Source organism: Protopterus annectens, chromosome 9.part0 (assembly GCF_019279795.1).
Source record: "Protopterus annectens isolate FY-2018-M chromosome 9.part0, PAN1.0, whole genome shotgun sequence".
Lineage (NCBI taxonomy): Eukaryota > Metazoa > Chordata > Ceratodontiformes > Protopteridae > Protopterus > Protopterus annectens.
The window spans coordinates 1,920,790,288-1,920,806,728 of record NC_056743.1 but is presented as its reverse complement, the minus strand read 5'-3'; the positions used below and the strand labels follow the sequence as shown (position 1 = coordinate 1,920,806,728).

The 16,441-nt window shown below is 39.2% G+C and overlaps 1 protein-coding gene across 1 annotated transcript in view; it reads right to left on the bottom strand.

Moving 5' to 3' along the window:
- Positions 1-16,441, bottom strand: part of CACNA1A (calcium voltage-gated channel subunit alpha1 A) — a 3,713,953-nt gene that overhangs the window by 1,169,245 nt on the left and 2,528,267 nt on the right. Inside the window, exon 26 of the mRNA XM_044082385.1 lies at positions 49-250. Coding sequence (XP_043938320.1) covers positions 49-250 — 202 coding nt within the window. The remainder of the gene's footprint in view (positions 1-48; positions 251-16,441) is intronic.

Genomic DNA, 16,441 nt, shown 5'->3' with positions numbered 1-16,441 from the left:
CTGATTACTATTTTTTCTAGACAACATACAGGTATCACTAAGACAAACCTCATTTTTCTCCAAACTGTATTCTTCCATCATTTTGTCTCCTTGTTCCTGAAATGTAATGATAATCAAGGCTACGAATATATTAACAAAGAAGAAAGGGAACACGACAAAGTAGACCACATAAAAGATAGACATCTCCATTCTGTAGCCTGGACTGGGACCCTGGTTTTCATAGGTGGCATCAACAGAGTGTTTCAGAACCCTGAAATAAAAGAAAGAGGAATTAATAATGATATAATTATGGGGTATTCAGGTCAGATGTACAGGGGATATTACAGGGTTGGTACAATTAGTTCTTTTTACCTTCTCAGTCAGAGCAGAACAGATGAAGTGCTTACTCACCTGTAACAGGGGTTTTAAAGGTCACAAAGGCAGACATTTACATTTAGGCACTTCTGAAAAATCATTTGTAAAGGTATCTTCAAGTTAAGACTTTCAGGCCTTCTTGAGCACTATACTCTTCTGGCTCTGCTTCTTGACATCAGATGTTGCATCCCAGAGAAAATGACCTGTGCTCCTTTTATACGGAAAGGCAATATCTACACGTAAACAAAAGAAAAAGTCCACAGGGTCACCTAAAACACCACTAAACAACAAAAGTGTGACTCAAAAGGTAAAACAATAAAGCCCAACAGACGGCTGAAATCCACTCCAAACAATTTTAATGGGTAACCAAACACACAGCATTAACATAAAAAAAATACGTTTTTGTTTTAAAAACTTCCTCAGATGTGGGTTAATAATCTTACAAGGAGCTTAAATACCTTCCCCAATTAAAATGTGCATTCAATTAAATAATTAAAACTCTGATTAAAAAACCTTTGAAAAAAGTTTTTTTAAAAATATTACAAAAAAACATTCTGATAAACCCTGAACAAGTCGTTTAGTAAAAAAATAATATATTGCACAATAAATCCGTTAAAAACTATTCTTCCTTAAATACAAATGTTAATGAATTAACAAGGTAAAACCTCTTACTAAATACAGAAAAATCTACACAATTTATTATTTATTTATTTATTTTATTTATTTATTATACAGAAAAATCTACACAATTTATTATTTTTCAAAAGTTTTTTAATGAGAGTTTTAATTATTTAATTGAATGCACATTTTAATTGGGGAAGGTATTTAAGCAGCTTGTAAGATCATTAACCCACATCTGAGGAAGTTGTTAAAATGAAAATGTATTTTTTTTTACGTTAATGCTGTGTGTTTGGTTACCCATTAAAATTGCTTGGAGTGGATTTCAGCCGTCCATTGGGCTTTATTGTGTCGCCTTTTGAGTCACAATATCTACTCGAAATTACTGAGTTTTTTTAGAGGGATTGATATAGCTTGCTAGGCATATATTATCAATTTCTAGTGATTGCTCAGAAGGGGCACACTTCTAACTGTTTAATAAAGAGAAAAAGACCAGGGTTGCAAAGGCAAATTAGTAGCAACATTTAAAACTATGACATGATGTGAAAAAGAACGTGTATTACAACTGAGGAACTTGCTGTTTATGGAATTAGCAATTAAGGCAAACAAAAAAATATAAAAGGACAAGAAACAATTGAAAGGGCAGGATATATTAGGTTAACTTTGTTGTAGGACGTGATCCTTCAATGCTTTGGAGGTGAAGTAAAAGCTCCTTCCTCAAAAAATAAAAAGAGAAGAGAAAAAGTGCTTTAAAATGGTCTGCATATGTGGAAGACATGACAAATTTTTTTTATGAAGAAACAATGCTGTCTTTCAAACTGAGTCATATGTTTAGACAAGTACCTACTAAAAAGGGCATTGTATTCCTACTGTGGGCCTGATTAGGGAGGAGTAGCGATTGTTAATAACTTTCCTTGACCTAGAAAGTATATCCCTGGTAGTCTGGCTAGATTAACGTACAGTAGATAGATACTTGATGATCGGGCGGCCACGGTGGTGCAGCGGTTAGTGTTGCCACCTCACAGCAAGAGGTTCTCTGGTTCAATTCTTGGCTGGGGTGCCTTCTGTGTGGAGTCTGCATGTCCTCCCTGTGGTCACGTGGGTTTCCTCCAAGTGCTCCGGTTTCCTACCACATCCCAAAGACATGCAGTAGGTGGACTGGACACTCTAAATTAGCCCTAAGTGTGAGTGTGTGTGTGTGTGTGTGTGTGTGTGTGTGTGTGTGTGTGTGTGTGTGTGTGTGTGTGTGTGAGTGTGCCTTCTGTGGAAGGTTGGGTGCCGCGCTGGCAACTCGACACTGTAAAATTCCACTGCCAATCATGAGCGGACAGATGATCTGCTGTGGCAACCCCTGACCGGGAAACAGCCGAAAGAAGAAGATAGATACTTGATGATAAAAGGTAGTTCATTGTCACTGAAAGTTTCCAGGTCCCTAATAATTGTGTTAGTTTCAAAGGGGTGTCACCTATGTGGCAAGTGCAAAGGAGCTCAAATTTATCAGATGACACCCTATATTTCTTGCTATTTAGCTTAAAGCTATGGTCTCGACACCATTTATTTGTATGTGTTAGACCGTCTTGGAGAATTTGGGAGTCAGCTGTAGAGTTTATGATAGCTCTAAATTTGCAGTCATCCACAATGTTGGTCAGATACAAGCTCCTAATGTCAGCTTTAACATCAGAAAAGTAAACACCAAAGAGAAATGGCCCAAAGACTGATCCTTGAGGGACCTCACAAGTAACAATCCCTTTGAGGTGAGCATATCACCTACATTAATAGAATGGATTCTGTTAGTGAGCCAATTAGCTTTCTAGTGTGTTATGTAGAAGTTCACATTTAGTTTGACTAGCTTGTCTATAATGCCAGAATGTGGGTTGGTATCAGACACTCTCACCAGGTCAGGGTAGGCAGTGCACATTGATCTGCATGAATCCAGTGCATCTGTGGCTTATACAAGAAACTTACTAAGTTTAGGAGGAAGGTTCTACTTTTAACAAACACAAAATAGTTTGGGTCAAGGGACTGTAAACTGCTAACTTCCTTACTAATAAGTTCTATAAAATGATATGCTCAGTTACCTTACATATAATGCTGATTAGTCTTATAGGTCCTATAGTTACCAGCCATACCTTTCAACTTTTTTGTGCAAGAAATCTGGACAATGTCTAAAATAATAGCAGGGTAAAGGCACAAAAATAAGCACTTTTTTAACTAGTGCTCTTATAAACTTAAAAAGTTGTTAGAATAACAGGATTTGTGTTAGCATGCATTTTCTGAAAAATATGAAGTCTAAAACTCAAATCTGCGCTATTATTTGGGGACTTGAATCCTCACTGACTTGCCAGAAAACCACAAATTTTTATGAAGAGAAAAGAATATGAAGCAAAAATCTGGACATTCTGTGAAAATCTGGACAGTTGAGAGGTACGTTACCAGCATCAGTGATAGGCCTCCCTTGTGGAGAGGGATTATTGCAGCAGTTCTCTACACCTCAGGCAGGAGTCCAGTGGACAGAGGCAGACTGATTAAGTTTCGCAGTGAGTCTATAAGGCAGTACTTGGAGCTGACAAGAAAGCAACCTGTCACATTGTCTCAGCCAATGGCCCTAGTGTTCCTTACCTTGGATAGTCCCCCTTAGGACTTGCTGCAATGTGATTTGAAGAGATTTGTGGGCATGCTAAAGTATGGAGGAAAGTTAGGGGGACATAAGGATGTGAAGTTAGAGCTAAATGTATCAGGTAAAATGGTGGCTATGTCCTGTAGTTCCATACAGTGCTGGGTATTATTTCTAATATCTCTGCCACAGTTATAAAAGACCTTGGTCATTGTTTACATAGCTGGCAATTTTCAGTGCACACTTATTTTTGGAAGATTTGATTTTGCTTCTAATTTCTTTGCTAATCTTTTTGTGTTCACTTTTTATAGGATAGGATTACAGATAATACAGTTCTTACTTTACTGAAGGATTCCACCATAGGGGATTATTCCTGAACTTAGCATTGTATTTGTATCTGATGCACACTGATACCGCAACATAATCATTTAGGTGAGCACAGAAGCTGTCCATGAATGTAGCTGTGTGAGATGGGGTCATCGGTGGGGCTTATATTTCATCACGACATCACCTAGTTGTAATATATTTACCTTTGAATAACATCTAAAGACAGAAGGATTTGATGGTAGATCAGATTTAATCATCTTAGTGAATATTATTAAACAGCGATTGAATTTGACCAGCGATGGGGTAATTACAGGTATTAAGCATTGTAAGGTTGTATTGGTGACAACCAGATAGTATATTTTTGAGTCCCTAGCTGGAAGGTGAACTAGTTGGTCTAAACAACTAACATTTATGAAATCTAAGAAGCACTGTGCATACTTATTTGTAGGGCGGCCGCGGTGGTGCAGCAGTTAGCGTTGTCTCACAGCAAGAGTTTCTCTGGTTCGATTCTCGGCTGGGGTGCCTTCTGTGCGGAGTCTGCATGTCCTCCCTGCGGGCGCGTGGGTTTCCTCCGGGGGATCCGGTTTCCTCCCACATCCCAAAGATATGCTGTAGGTGGATTGGACACTCTAAATTGGCCCTAGGTGTGAGTGCATGCATGTGTGTGCCTTCTGTGGAAGGCTGGGTGCCGGGCTGGCAACTCGACACTGTACAAACTCCACTGCCAATCATGAGCGCACAGGTAATCTGCTGTGGCAACCCCTAACCAGGAAAAACCGAAAGAAGAAGAATTGTGCATACTTATTTGTGGTAGCATAGGTTACACAGTTAATGGAAGGATATTTGAAATTCCTCAAGCATGTAACATTTGGTACAATGGGAGAGACTCCATTTTGTTCAGATATGCCTCATGGACTGCGGGTGACATGGAGGAAATACCATATACTATCAATTTTTAGTGATAGTAAGTAGGATATGGAGGAATTCAAGGTCACTGTCTTGCCTCATGAGTCTTGATGTAATTTGGCTTCTTAAGAATACAGACATGCCACTACCAGCAATGCAGTTATTTTCAGAGGTGGGTATGAACAAGGGGTAGTCTTTGAAACCAGACAAGGGGGTGCTATCACTAGATTGAAATCATGTTTCAGTAACAATGAATGTATATGTATGTATGTATATATATATATATATATATATATATATATATATATATATATATATATATATATATATAGTACTTATGTATTATCGCAGCCACATTTTCACCCTGATGCTGGTTGCTTCTCCTTGTGTCAACTGGGACCAATAACGTATGAGACGTGTTTTCTTTAATGTGTTATTGTTTTTAGGATGGTTTTTCACTTCAATGGCTGATAAAATAAGGTTTGACAAATAGGTTTCTCCATTTACTGCCAGCATCTCAAGATGTCAGTTAAGAAAGTCCAACATTCCACTTAAAATGCGTTCCGCGTTCTCAGCCTTTGCCCTGAGAGCGGAAAGCATCAGGAAAGAAAAGCAAAGCAGTACCCAGTCTAACTTCTTAAAGGGTAGACTGTTAAAACACGATCTTGGTGGTGGGTTTGTAAAACTAGTAAGGGTTTGCACATGTTAGGATTTCTGGCTAGTGTGCTCAAAAGTAGCTAATTCGTTGGAAGTGTGTGTGTGTGTGTGTGTGTGTGTGTGTGTGTGTGTGTGTGTGTGTGTGTGTGTGTGTGTGTGTGTGTGTGTTTCTAACATCGTAAGCTATGACTGCCCACATTCCTTTCAGGCCAACGTACGTATATACAGACAGCCACTGGGATCGCTAGCTGAATTCATTGCTTGATGTCTTTCAAGCATGCTAGCCACAAATCCTCAAATTTGAACCCTTACTCATTTTAAAAAGCCACCACCAGCATCCCAGAAGAGTTTTTTACAGTCTACCCTTCCTGATTACACTTCCTTGTCATTGTTTGAGTAAAAGAGAATAAAGTCCAGCACGTCGGAAAATGTGGTTGCGATAATACGTAAGTACCATATATATATATATATATATATATATATATATATATATATATATATATATATTATATATTTATTTATTTATTTATTTTATTTTACATTTGTTGACCGGGCTAGTCTAGCTGGATACATGTCCATTTTCAGTAGAGGCCCGGGGAGAAAAGCTCCATGTTGAGTACAACAAGCCATTAACAAATGATATACAAAATAACAATATAGAATAAAAAACACCAAATTAAGTACAATCATGAAAAAGTATATAGAAGAATACAGCAAAACAGAGTCAAGGAAGAAGTATCAATTAGTTGTATACAAAAACAGAGCATAAAATATATATATATATTTTTTTTTGTTTTTTTTTTTAAGTATAAGGCATGGCCAGAGCAATAAACATAGATGAACTATTGATATCTATGTGAAGACTTCAATAAAAAGTTACATCCTGAGCAGAGTTAGAAGAGAAGGCTAGTTAAAGCAGGAGGTTGTAGGTGAGAGGAAGCAGCAGTTAGTCAGGGATAGAACAGGAGCATAACCAGTGAGTCATGAGATGAAGCTTAAGCTTCTTTTTGAAAAGAGTATGAGAGCAGAGAGTTGTGATTTCAGAGGGAAGAGCATTCCAAAGCTTACCAATGGAATTGCAGAAGAGGGAGTCTCCTGCCAAATTGTTGGATCTGCAGGTGTTAATCAGAAGTTTATTAGAAGAGCGTAGGTTTTTTGGATTTTGGTAGAGGGTAAGGAGGCTTGCAAGAATAGGAGTATTGGAAGATTGGTGTAGGGTTTTGTGGGCAATTGTAAGCTGAGAAAAGTGGAGATAGTGTAGAAACTCTAACCAATCAAGTTGTTTAAGATTTAGACAATGATGAGTTCGAAAAGGAGAGGCAGCAGCAAATCTGGCAATATTATTATAGGATACAGTCAGCGTGTTAATGTTGGCTTTAGAAAGGTTTGTATAAATGGGTGAGGCATAGAGTAATGTAGAGATGAGATGTGTTCTGGCTATAGCAGTCCTGGCTGTTGGAGTAAGAAAGGGTTTGATTCTATAGAGGGATCCAAGTTTCTTGTTGATTGTTTTTATTGTACTGTTAATATGTGTGTCAAAATTGAGGATGTTGTCTATAGTTATTCCTAGGAGTTTGGTTGTGAGGTCTGGAGAGATAACAGTACCATCGTTAGATGTAAGTGTAAAATGGATGGGGGTGGACTTACGGGTTGGGGAGAAGAGTAGAAGTTTAGTTTTCCTTGGATTTAGAAGGAGGCAACGTTGTGTAAACCATTGTTCAACAGTATTAAATGCATTCTGGGTGATGTTCTGCAGGTCGATTTGAGAAGTAGCTGAGCAGATAATAGTGGAGTCATCTGCATACTGAATGCAGGCAGAATGTGGAATTGCTGACTGAAGATCATTAATATAGATAGAGAATAGGAGAGGGCCTAATATGGAGCCCTGAGGGACACCCAGGGAGATAGGTAAGAGATTAGAAAGATTATTGTGCCAAAGTACTGCTTGTTTTCTGTTATCGAGGTAAGATTTGAACCAGTTGATGGCTAATGGATCTAGTGAAAGTGATTTCATAATATGCAAGAGCAGCTGATGATGGACCATGTCAAAGGCTTTGGATAAATCAACGAAAATTGCACAGGAAAGAAGGCCATTGTTACATTTGTTGTTGATAGAATCTGTAAATGATAGCAGGGCAGTGGTGGTACTGTGGTAGGGTCTAAAACCGTGTTGACAGTTTGCCAGTAGTTTATTTTGGAGAAGGTGGTTTAGAAGTTGCTTCTGTATACATTTTTCCATAATTTTTGCCACAGGAGATAGTAAGGCTAGAGGACAAAAGTTGGAGTATTCACTAGAGTTCCCACCTTTGTGTAGAGGAATAATGTAAGACATTTTCCAGATGGATGGGATATATCCTTCACTGATAGTTCTATTAATAAGAATGGATATGGGGTAGGCAATGGGTCTGGCAGCAATTTGAAGGTATTCTGCTGGGAGTTGGTCAGCAGAAGGGGTGGAAGGTTTCAGTTTTAGTAGAAGAGAGCTTATAGTAGAAGTAGGGACTGGTTGAAATTGAAAGGATGGAGGAAGATTTAAAGGTGCGTTAGGCAGATTTGATGTGTCTGGTGAAAGATGGCTAGCAAGAGATTGGATGGTGTTGGTAAAGAATGAATTAAAGGAGTTGGCAGTTTGAATGGGATTGTCTGGGTTAGAGCCTAGAGGGTTAGGGGTGGTAGACTGACCTGGGTGCAGAAGTTTGTTAATGCTGTTCCAAAACATTTGAGGCTTATTAAGATGGGTTTGCTGTATTTGAAGGTAGTAGTTCTTTTTATCTAGCACTATGGCTATTTTAGTATTATTTCTTAGTTGTTTAAAAATTAAGTGATCTAGTGGGTTTTTAGTAGCACGCCATTTAGCCCAGGCTTTGTTTTTCAGATGGATTTTATGCCTAGTAGTATTTGAGAGCCAGGGTGCTGGTTTAGCTTTGCATCTAATAGAGCGTAATGGGGCATGGTGGTTCAGGATGGATAAGAATGTGGTATTAAAATAGGCTACTGCTTCATCAAGTGGAAGATGTTTTAGTGGAGACCAATTACATTGTTTAAGTTCTGTCAGGAATAGATCATGTTTAAATTGTTTTTTGCAGCGAACAGTCCTGGCAATGTTGGAATGAGTGAGGTTGGTTTTAGATCTGATAAAGTAGGTTAGGGAGTGGTCACTTAGATCATCTGGGAGGATCCCTGCATTGTAGGTTTGAAGAGGGTTATTAGTAAATATCCAGTCCAAGGTAGTTTCTTTGTTGGTGGGTCTGTGAGTTCTAGTTGAGGAGTTAATAGTTTGAGTAAAGCCATATAAGTTAATATGGTTGGAAGGATTACTACTGTTACAGGACTGCCAGTCAATATTGAAGTCTCCTAAGATTATTGTTTCCTGTGGGAGGTTAATAGAACACCAATTTAGGATATTTTCAAGGGTATTAATATTATTTCCTGGTGGTAGGTATAAACAGATGACATTAATAGCTTTACTAGGGTTGACCTGGAGTTTAGTGATAAGTAATTCAGCTGAGTTGTCTAAAGGTGGGTGAAGATCTATGGTGCTGATTTGTAGTTTGGTTTTATAGAGGATTGTGACCCCTCCTCCCTTTTTAGCAGTACGGTCTCTTCTGATGATATTATAACCAGGAGGGGTAACTTCATTATCTTTGACTGTGGGTTTTAGCCAAGTTTCAGATAGGCAAAGGATATCAAAACGGTGGACATCTAGGAGGGCATGGAGGTGTGGGATTTTATTATTAACGCTGCGTATATTAAGATGTGCTATAAGGAGAGAGTTTGCAGTTATGGATGTACTGGCAATTAAAGTACATTTATCAGTGGTAGAGGTATGGTTAGAACCAGGGTTTGGATGTATGTCTCCATCTAGTAGGGAGTGAAGGTATGTGATATGTTTGTGGTAAAGTAACTTGTAAGAGTAGTAGGGTAGTTTTTTATTATTGGGATTGTTATATTTAATTGGTGCTAGTCTGTGATATTTAGGAAGTGTATAGTTGGGTGTGGATGTAATGTTTAGAGAGATCGTAGTAAAGGCTAGAGGTAGTGTAGAAGTATGTTTAGAGGGAAAGAGGGTGGAGGAGTAGAGTGGTTGTTCATAAGAGGTTGAGAGATAGGTAGTAAAAAGAGAAGGAAGTAGTGTGAGTAAGAGAAGTAGTTGAATATAGAGTTGGAAGTGGGATGTTGGCATTGTGGAGTTAATGTAAGGGGATTGAGTGAGTGGTGTGGGAGGTAAGTTGGTGAGGTGATGTCTTTAGAGAGCTCTCACCTCCCTGCTAGAGACCTGAGAGGTCTCTAGATGGGAGTGAATGAGACAGTTAATTAGAGGTGGGTGTGACTAATTATACAGTGATGTCTAAGGTGTGGTGTGATAATGATGTGAGCACTGGTATTGGTGCAGTGATAGAGGGGGTGTGGTTTTGGTGGAATAAGTGTAGGAGTAGTGGGGGCGGGAGGGAATAGGGGGCAGGGGAGGGGAGGGGAGTGAGCCCGCGGGGCGAACGGAGCGGGATGAGACAAGGAGTCTTGTGTCAAGAGAGACAATCAGTGAGATAGAGAGGTAACAGGTGAGTATCAGGCGGAAAGAGTAGCAGGGAGGTGAGAGGCTTAGCAGTGGGAGATTTAAGATGCCTCGAGGGGAGAGTAGAGATAAGAGACACTTAAGGGCACAGTAAGATGGGAAGAGATAGAGTAGAGCTAGGGCTAGAAAATTAGAAAGGATAGCTTAGTACACAAAGAGCTTTAAAATAAACCGAGGGTGTAGCTAGTAAGTTATAACGTACAGTTTAGAGATGTATGAAAAACAGCAAGTGAGAAGGCGCCACCTAGTGGGCAGTCGCCGTAATTCCAATATAAGCAGCACCTGGGGTAATTCCAGGCTAAGGGAGATGAGGAGATGAAGGAGAGGGTACAATGTAGATATGAGAAAGATATGAGGGAGTGTAAGATAGGCTGGAGGTGGGGATAAATGGGCTGCTTTGGGGGCTGCTGCCTTACCTGACTCAGGAAACCTGCCTAACCTAGCAGTGTAATATTATATAAATAAAGAATACAGTCTTTCAATTGACTATAGCAACATACTTTCTCTTTTAGTGTTCCTGGGAAGTCTCACAGGGAGCTGAAAGGTAGACTTCTTTATACTGAAAGTATTTCCAGATTCAGGCAGTCAGGCTTAGGGATAAACAGGAACCCAGAGCTAGTGTGTTTAAAGAGAGAGAGAGAGAAACAGGTTGAGAGGGAAACAATAAAATAGCTAGACTACACAGGCAAAACCTTTATAAGGACATTAATATATTTCAATCTAAGCAGACAAAACAATAATGCGTGTATATAACAAACAAATAATGATAGCACATTAGGTGGATATGAATAAGGGAGAGCGCAAGTTGCTGGGTCCCATATGCTATACTCTGGCAGTTAAATGCGAGTGCAGTACAAATAAGAGAGATGTAAGTGGTTTCCCATTCTGTTATAGCAATATAAAAAAGGATATGCTCATAGTCGTTAAATAAATAAAAGCAGTTGAGAACAGTTAAAGAGCTGCAGGTTTTAGCAAACGACTAAATACAGACATGGAATGGCATTTAAACAAAGCATTAATCAGACTGGGTATAATGCCCGTTAAAAGATGGGCCACGTGCACAACGCTGATATGTATTAGCGTGGGTGAGAGACATTCATTATGGAAGACAGTATCAAAGCGAAAATCATAATAACCTTATTAAGACAAGAGTCGTACACAAAGTTATATTGTTGGTAACAAATTAAGTTAAATTATGCTGGTAGCCTAATAAAGACGGCCGGATAGCAGATGTTACAACATAAATGCCCGTTTAGGGAGGGCCCACATGCACAATGCTAAAAGGAGTTAATTTGGGCGAGGAAGTACAATATGGATCGCAGTTTCCCCTATTGTAGATTTAAATCAGTACCTTGCTCAATATTCATTCCCAGTAAGTAATTAAGATAACTTATGCTTGCCGTCTAGTAGCGGTAACTGTTAACATGTCAAACAGAATAAAATAATGCCAACGCTGTCAGATTAGGCAGTCGTAAGAGTCTATAAATGTAACCATGTAAAGGGTAAAAACGCACATCCAGATAAAGCTAAAACGCAACTACCACGGATTAAAAAATGCACAGTTCAATAATTTAAGCAGTTAAAAACAGCCAGGTACAGAGAGAGACACAAATTAAGTTCAGTTAAAAATATAACATTCAATATACATGAACAGGATACAAATTGTGTTAATAGAACTACTTACTGCAGGAGGAAGTGCCTGAGCGGGAATGGACAGCAGCCAGGTCTGGGGTGAAAGTAAAAAAGATGGCGACAGCTAAAGATAGGGTATATTTATAAGGTAAGGGAGGGTGAAGGTGCAAGGGGGAGGGGAAGAAACATATATAAGAGGTAAAGAGCAGAACCCGCGAGACAGGCAAGGTGTAGACAGAGTATAGGGGGGAGGTGTTTGAGGTATACACACACATGCACACACACACACATACAAACATATACACATTTTCGTGGGTGAGGATGTCCTTTAATGAATGTAATTTATTTGGCTTCTAGCATTGAGCAGCATTACTTTTTTATAGGTCTTCATTTTATCCAACTATGTGGATAGTCTGAGGAGACCGACTTTGCTGAAAAAAGGCATTAAGGGGTAGAGGAAGTTTTGGCCAATATAAGACAGTCAAGAGGAGTGAGGTGTAAAACATTCCTAGCAAAGCAGGTACATCTTTCAGTCATTTCATCTCAGTCTGGTATTTATTTAAGCTCCCTAGAATAACACTAATAACTAAGCCAGTAACTAAAGTCAATTATCGTTTGTTTGTATTGCAGAATCATTCCTGGTGAAAGTAGGTTGCTACTCAAGGCTGGTGTCATACCAACCTCAGACACACACATATTCTGAGAACTCTGTCATGTCTCTCTTCATATGATCCAGAGAGGTGTGCATCAAGTCATTTAATCCCAGGTTCACAATGACCAAGTCAAATATGCACCTTGGGTGAAGGCACATGAGAGCTCTAGTGGCATGGTGGATCCTGGCACCAGACAGACAGCTTACCATCACTCTTCCTGTGTTCAGAGATATGATTGGTGCAGCTGTGTGTCTCAGTATGGAATTTAACTGTGACTAGAACATTACCAGATGTGTAGGCTTGGTTATGTTGCCTTAAGGACATTGGCTTGGCAGGTGGATAACCCTGTTTTTCTCTTTTACGGTTTGTTATTTCTATAGATGCTCTTTGTTTGTAAATGTGTCACTGTGCATCCTGTTTACTCAACCTACATCTTGAATGCCTTTGAGGTTTGGGCAGAGATTTCTTAAGTATACCAGTGTAAAATGGCTTATTTGCTGATTTAGTACAAGGTGGGCATGGCTGTGTAGGTATCAGTACTGACAACTTAGTGGGTATTGCCAATAAGTTTAAATGACAGGCTGGCCTCCATATTTATTTAATGGTTATACCTGTCTCACACAGATTTATTTAGTGGAAGAAATAAAAGGCTACAAATAAACATGAGACAGTTGTTGACAAAAACATCTGTTTTCTTTATTGTCAGAGTACTCCTTGTATGCTTCTATGTGTATACATTTTGGTCTGTATTAGATCACCGAATGCTTAAAAAAGCAACCAGTGATTAATTGACCCTATGTAAGCGAAAGCTTACGATGTCGAAGTGTCAGAACAGTGATTTTTTTCCAAGGGAAAAAAATCGTTGTTCCAACAACAACAAAAAAAATAAAATAAAAAACAACTGCAAAGATTACATTAAGTGGGGGGCTTTGCCCCCCACACCTTCTTCTTCTTCTTCTTTCACCTGCTCCCGTTAGGAGTCGCCACAGCAGATCAACTGTTTCCATTTCTTCCTGTCCTCTGCATATTGCTCCGTCACACCAACCACCTGCATGTCCTCTCTCACCACATCCATAAACCTTATCTTAGGCCTTCCTCACGCCCCCCACACCCCCCTATTTAAATATACCAACTCCGAGATCGCACTACAGTGCCGAAAACGGCAATGTACCAAAGCGGCCAAGTGAATTCTTGTAATATAGACCCTATACATTTCCATAGCTGTATAAATTATGCTATGTATTTTTTGTAGTAAATATTGTATATTTGGATATTTATGAAATATGCTTGATAATGTCTAGTTTTCTGACACAAAGAACAGAAGAATAATCTGCTATTGTTGCTACATATGGTGTTAGTGTTGGTGGCTCTGGAATTGCCTGCCCCTACTGTAAGTCTGTATTTGAACACTTCTCCTGAGTCCATCTCATTTGCTCACTTTACCGAGTACAGTGAGATCATATTCTGAGTCTAGTGTTCACTCTACTTAATACAGAGACAAGATTTGAGAAGGCCAACCAACTTAGGTTCTTCCTTCCTCTCTCCTTGCACTTTACTAACAAAAAAAAACAAGAATTTGCACTTTATTCATCTGCTTTTACTGTATTTGTTTCCTCCTACTTTATTTTGCTTTTGCCTCTTCTTAGAAGTACTCAATTTTATTTATTCTGCTGCATTTATTACTGCTTGGTGGTAGCCTGATTAAATTGTAACTGTTATTCTAAGTTTTTTGTTTTAAGCACTTGGGCTTCATACCGGTTGTTTTACATTAAGAAGGTTTGTGGTCTGCACTGTTGTGGCAGGACAGGTAGCTTACATCCTTCTAAGCTGGGAATTGCTGATTGAAGGCCCAGTGTCTGCTATTCTAAAAGTGTATTAGTTCTGGTTTAAGCACTTCGGCTTCAGGCCAGTTATTCTACATTAAGAAGGTTTGTCGTCTGCACTCTTGTGGGAGGAGAGTCTGGATTCTGCCCTTCTGAGCTGGGAATTTCTGGTCACAGGTTTATTGTGCCTGCTTATTTGGACTGTTTCTTTCTGAAATTGGTGCGACTTGTTGCTTTAGCATAGACCAAATTCAGGCCTGCTGAATCTAGCTTTGTTTGTATAACTTGAGCACTGATCCAGGCGATCTTTTTTGGAGAAGGCTCCCCTGCACCCTAGTAGCAGGAGTGTACAGTTAGAACTTGTCTGATTGAAGACTGCTGGAACAGGGCTCAGTTTTGAGCTTTTTTCTGGTTAATTGGGAAACTTGTTTAAATCAGTTTGTTTGTTTTCTATGGTTTATATATATATATATATATATATATATATATATATATATATATATATATATATATATATATATACACACACAATTACAATTTATTCATCTGCTTTTACTGTATTTGTGTTTCTTCCTACTTTATTACTAGGGGTATTGACTACAACTCTGATCTGAGAAATATAGCAATAAGTATAATTTTCTTTGCATTTAAATTGTTTGTTTGATTGTATCTGCTTTATTTTCTGAAAAAATAAAAAAAAAATTATATATATATATATATATATATATATATATATATATATATATATACTTGTTTTCCACCTTTCTAAGCTAGTATAGTCCAGTTTTCAGGTTAGTGCTGAATTCAAATCTCTGTGTTTGCCCATACCTTACTTGGATAGAAGGACGTTTCTCTCTTCAACTGTTAGAGAGGAGTGCTTTGAGCAGCCTATCTGTCCCTGGAGGAGTGGTTTCAGCCCACAAATTAGTTGTTTATTGGCCATTTTGAGCTAATTTCTATCTCTTTCATTTCCCTGCTATAAAAAAACGCATTTGCGTTTTGCGTGCCGGGCAGCACTGATTAGCTAGGGTATAAGTATTCCCGGCTCCACAAAGTCTCGGCTTCAATTTTTCCCTTGGAACTAGACAAACTTTCAACTTAAACACTCAAGCCATTCATTTCTCAGCCTGGCACTTGCTCAAACCTCATAGCAAGCACTTATAAACCCTAGCACTAGACCCCCATACTGTACAGAAGGACAAGGCTCTCTATTCGACCTTACCAGCCATTCAGTAAAACAGTTCACTGTACCTATCCAGGCATGTCCAAAGGGCAGTTTCAAGTGTACTCTCCAGTCCAGCTGGTGAATCTGGGCACTTTGAGGAAATGTTATAACTGCCTCATGTACACAGACAACCCTCTCCTCCTACCACCAAACACTAATACATGCGAGAAATGCAATTATACAGCAAAACTGGAGGCTAAGCTCTCTCAACCCAAGACTGGATCACACAGTCAAGAGGAGAAGGGAAATACTTGCATCACACCACCAGTCTCACATAGACCCATTAAACCAGCACCAGCAAAAAACACACATAAATATACGAAAACATACTCGGAGGCTCTAAATAAAAATCTGCAAAAGCAACAGAGACCTCCAAAGCAGACATCCAAAAAAACCTCCACCCCCCCAACACAAACCATGAAACACATACTTCACAAAACCAGTCTGCCACGCAATCACAGCCCTTAAGGCAAAATAACATACCCAACATACTAGTAATAGGTGACTCTATATTCAAGCACACTGACGTCCCACTCACTAGGCTGAATAAGGAGAAGGTTACTGTTAGCTGCCTGTCGGGTGCCAGGATCCGCCACATAACACAAGCACTCAGGTCACTCCAGAACAAGTACAAATACGACTCTGTCATTGTGCATGTAGGTGTGAATGACCTGAGCCATAACTCCCTGGACTACATGAAAAGAGACATAGAAGAGCTCTTTGATCACGTAGCCCAGGCCGGTATGACCCTGACCCTGAGTAGCATCCTGCCTTCACCAAGAATGATACCACAGTATAAAGGAAAAATTATCAATTTCAAAAACTGGATAAGTTTCTGCTGTCATTCAAAGGAAATCCAGTGTCTGTCCTCTTGGGATGACATGTTTGACAAGCCACGATGCTTCGCTAGAGATGGCTTGCACCTGTCACCCTTAGGCTTTCAAATACTGGCCAAGGTTCTTGCCACCCACATAGTGCCTTTTTTAGGCAAGGCTCAAAAGACAAACCCACTGCAGTAAATAGCACAAGCAACAAAAAACTGAGGGTAATGCTACTCAA